Genomic DNA, 2,706 nt, shown 5'->3' with positions numbered 1-2,706 from the left:
GATCATTCCAAAAGGAGAACAGACCTTGTTAGGAATGAACGAATTCTCAAGGAAACGGAGGATGACTCGGAGAAGGACGAAGTGCTTAGCAGAAAGAAGCTTAGCGCCATGATTGATGAGTTGTTAACGCAAAAGCAATCCAAAGATGAGAAACAACAGATCTTGACCATGAAGAAGTCAATGGATTCCTCGTTTGTTGAAAAAATAAAGCGATTCCGTCCACCCTCAAATTTCAGCCATCCTCAGTTCAAAGACTTTTTTGATGGCAAAAATGGGAATACGGTTGAGCACGTCCAGCGTTTTCAAGCTTCGATGAGTTTGTGGGGATATAGTGATGAGCTGCTGTGCAGAACATTCCCGACCACTTTGACGGGTAAAGCTCTAACTTGGTTCTCTCATTTAGAATCTAATTCCATCAAGAATTTTAGGATGTTGTCGGACGCTTTCTTCGAGCAGTACAAGATTAACCTCAATAGCAAGAAGGGTGTCAGTCATCTATTTCTGTTGCATAGAGAACCTGGTGAAAGTCTAAGTGACTTCAATATTAGGTTCCGTCAGGAAGTAAGTGAAGTTGGAAAAGTCGATGAGAGTTTCATGATAGAAGCATACAAAAATGCACTCGATCATGATGAGTTTGGAATTTATAATTCATTAACATTCTAACCAGTCGGAAGCCTCAGAGAGTTGTATGACAGGTCTGATAGGTATGCTAAAGCAGAGAAAGAAAAGAAAGCAAAATTGTCACGGTCAGCAAAAAGGATAATGGTCGAGGGACCGGCGAAACCGAAACAACAATTTGAAGGTAATACCAAAAACAGGAGTCATGAAGGTCCTACAAGGAAGATGAGAAATGAAGAGGAGTCTCATAAGCCGCAAGAAAAGCAAAAAGTCAGGCTTCCTAAGCTGAATATTGGACTGGGAGAACTTTTTAAGAAGATTAAAGACTTGTTGCCCATCCCGAAGTCACTACCAGTGGAAACAAGGGATAAGAGAGATAATAATAAATATTGTGATCATCACAATGATCATGGTCATAATACGGATACTTGTCGTGCACTCGCAACAAAAGTCCAAAAGATGATTGAAGAGGGAAAGCTGCAGCAATATGTGAAGAAGAATCCGACACAAGTCAACACACTGGCCAACACTCTAGATTTACGAGAGATTAGAGTGAGCCACGCAATAGTTAACACAACTTCGAGAAAGGCTCAAGAGAATGCTACACGGTTGAAGTTACGTCATATTAACGATTGGCGAGTATCGAACAAGGTCGATTATGCCAGTCTAATTGGTACGGAGACCTTGGAAGAGGGGAAGACTGAGATTTCTTTTTCGAACGCTGATCTTGTTGGAGTATATCAACCACATAATGATGCAATCGTGATTCTAGCTCTCATTGGGATGTATAAGGTATGTCGAGTTCTGGTTGATACTGGAAGTTCAATTAGCGTCATATTCTCGGGAGAATACTCTTCAATGAATTTGAGCGAGAGGAAAGTTGAAGCAGATGATAACCCTATCATTGGATTTAGTGGGTAAACGATGACAGCAATAGGAAGGATTAATCTGCCTACGATGGTGGGAGGAAGGACGGTTATGCAATATTTCTCGTTGCTAGATTGTCGAGCACCCTACAACGCTATCTTAGGGCGTGATTGGATCCATGCAATGGAGGCGGTAACTTCCACTGTCCACCAGTGCTTGAAGTTCATTACTCCAGCAAGGGTGATGAAGGTTAGAAGCGACCAGGTGGCATCTCATAAATGTCACGAAAGCGCAATGGAGGAGTATAGAAAGTCAAAACTAAAGGGTTCAGAAATACTCCAGGTGGAAAAGAAATTTTAGCAATCACAGTGCTTCCCGACCTCTTATCAAGGAAGAGGAAATGAAGGACCACCAACTATTGAGGAGTTGGTGGAAGTGAAAATTGGGGATCAGAAGGAGCAAACAACATTTATCGGAGCAGAATTGTCGTTAGCCGAAAGTGAAAGCTTGATCACCTTACTGAGAAATAATAAAGATGTATTCGCTTGGAGTCTCAGGGACATGCCAGGTATTGACCCCGGCATCGCGTGCCATCGGTTGAATATCAGTGAAGGATTTAAACCAGTAAGGCAGAAGCCACGAAAAATGTCTCCGGAACGAAAGGAAAAGGTTGCTGAGGAGATTGACAGGATGTTAGAAGCAAGAATAATAAGACCTGTCACATATCCAAAATGGTTAGCAAATATTGTAGCAGTTCCGAAGAAAAACGGGAAAATTCGGGTACGTATTGATTTTACAAATTTAAATAAATCATGCCCAAGCGATCCTTACCCCATGCCCAGGATCGTTGAGTTAGTAGACGCTACCTCGGGATTTGAAAGATTAGCATTCATGGACGGTTATTCTGGTTATAATCAAATTCCATTATATGAGAAAGATCAAGAACATACGACGTTCATAATAGATAAAGGGATATATGGTTACCTCGTTATGCCATTTGGTTTGAAAAACGCGGGAGCAACTTATCAGCGTCTCGTGGATAAAATGTTCAAGGATATGATCGTAAAAACCATGGAAGTTTACATCGACGATATGGTGGTCAAGTCTAAAAATAAGGAATTTCACCTTATGGACTTGAAAAGAACTTTTGATCGGCTCCGGCAACATGGGATGAAGTTAAATCCATCGAAGTGCTCTTTTGGACTCACATCTGGGAAGTTC

General features: G+C 41.4%; 1 protein-coding gene across 1 annotated transcript; it reads left to right on the top strand.

Moving 5' to 3' along the window:
• The first annotated feature begins 762 nt into the window (after window positions 1-762).
• On the top strand, window positions 763-1,539 carry LOC113313003. Its single transcript, XM_026561734.1, has one exon. It carries the CDS (start codon window positions 763-765, stop codon window positions 1,537-1,539), a length of 777 nt encoding a protein of 258 aa, XP_026417519.1.
• Window positions 1,540-2,706: the final 1,167 nt, after the last annotated feature.

The sequence above is a fragment of the Papaver somniferum genome, chromosome 9 (genome assembly GCF_003573695.1).
Source record: "Papaver somniferum cultivar HN1 chromosome 9, ASM357369v1, whole genome shotgun sequence".
Classification (NCBI taxonomy): Eukaryota; Viridiplantae; Streptophyta; class Magnoliopsida; order Ranunculales; family Papaveraceae; genus Papaver; species Papaver somniferum.
The sequence above is the reverse complement of the archived record's forward strand: the minus strand, read 5'-3'. Positions and strand labels throughout refer to the sequence as shown.

Bases quoted from the DNA above. Each gene is read 5' to 3' on its own strand.
- LOC113313003 (XM_026561734.1), top strand. From the start codon at position 763: ATGGTCGAGGGACCGGCGAAACCGAAACAACAATTTGAAGGTAATACC.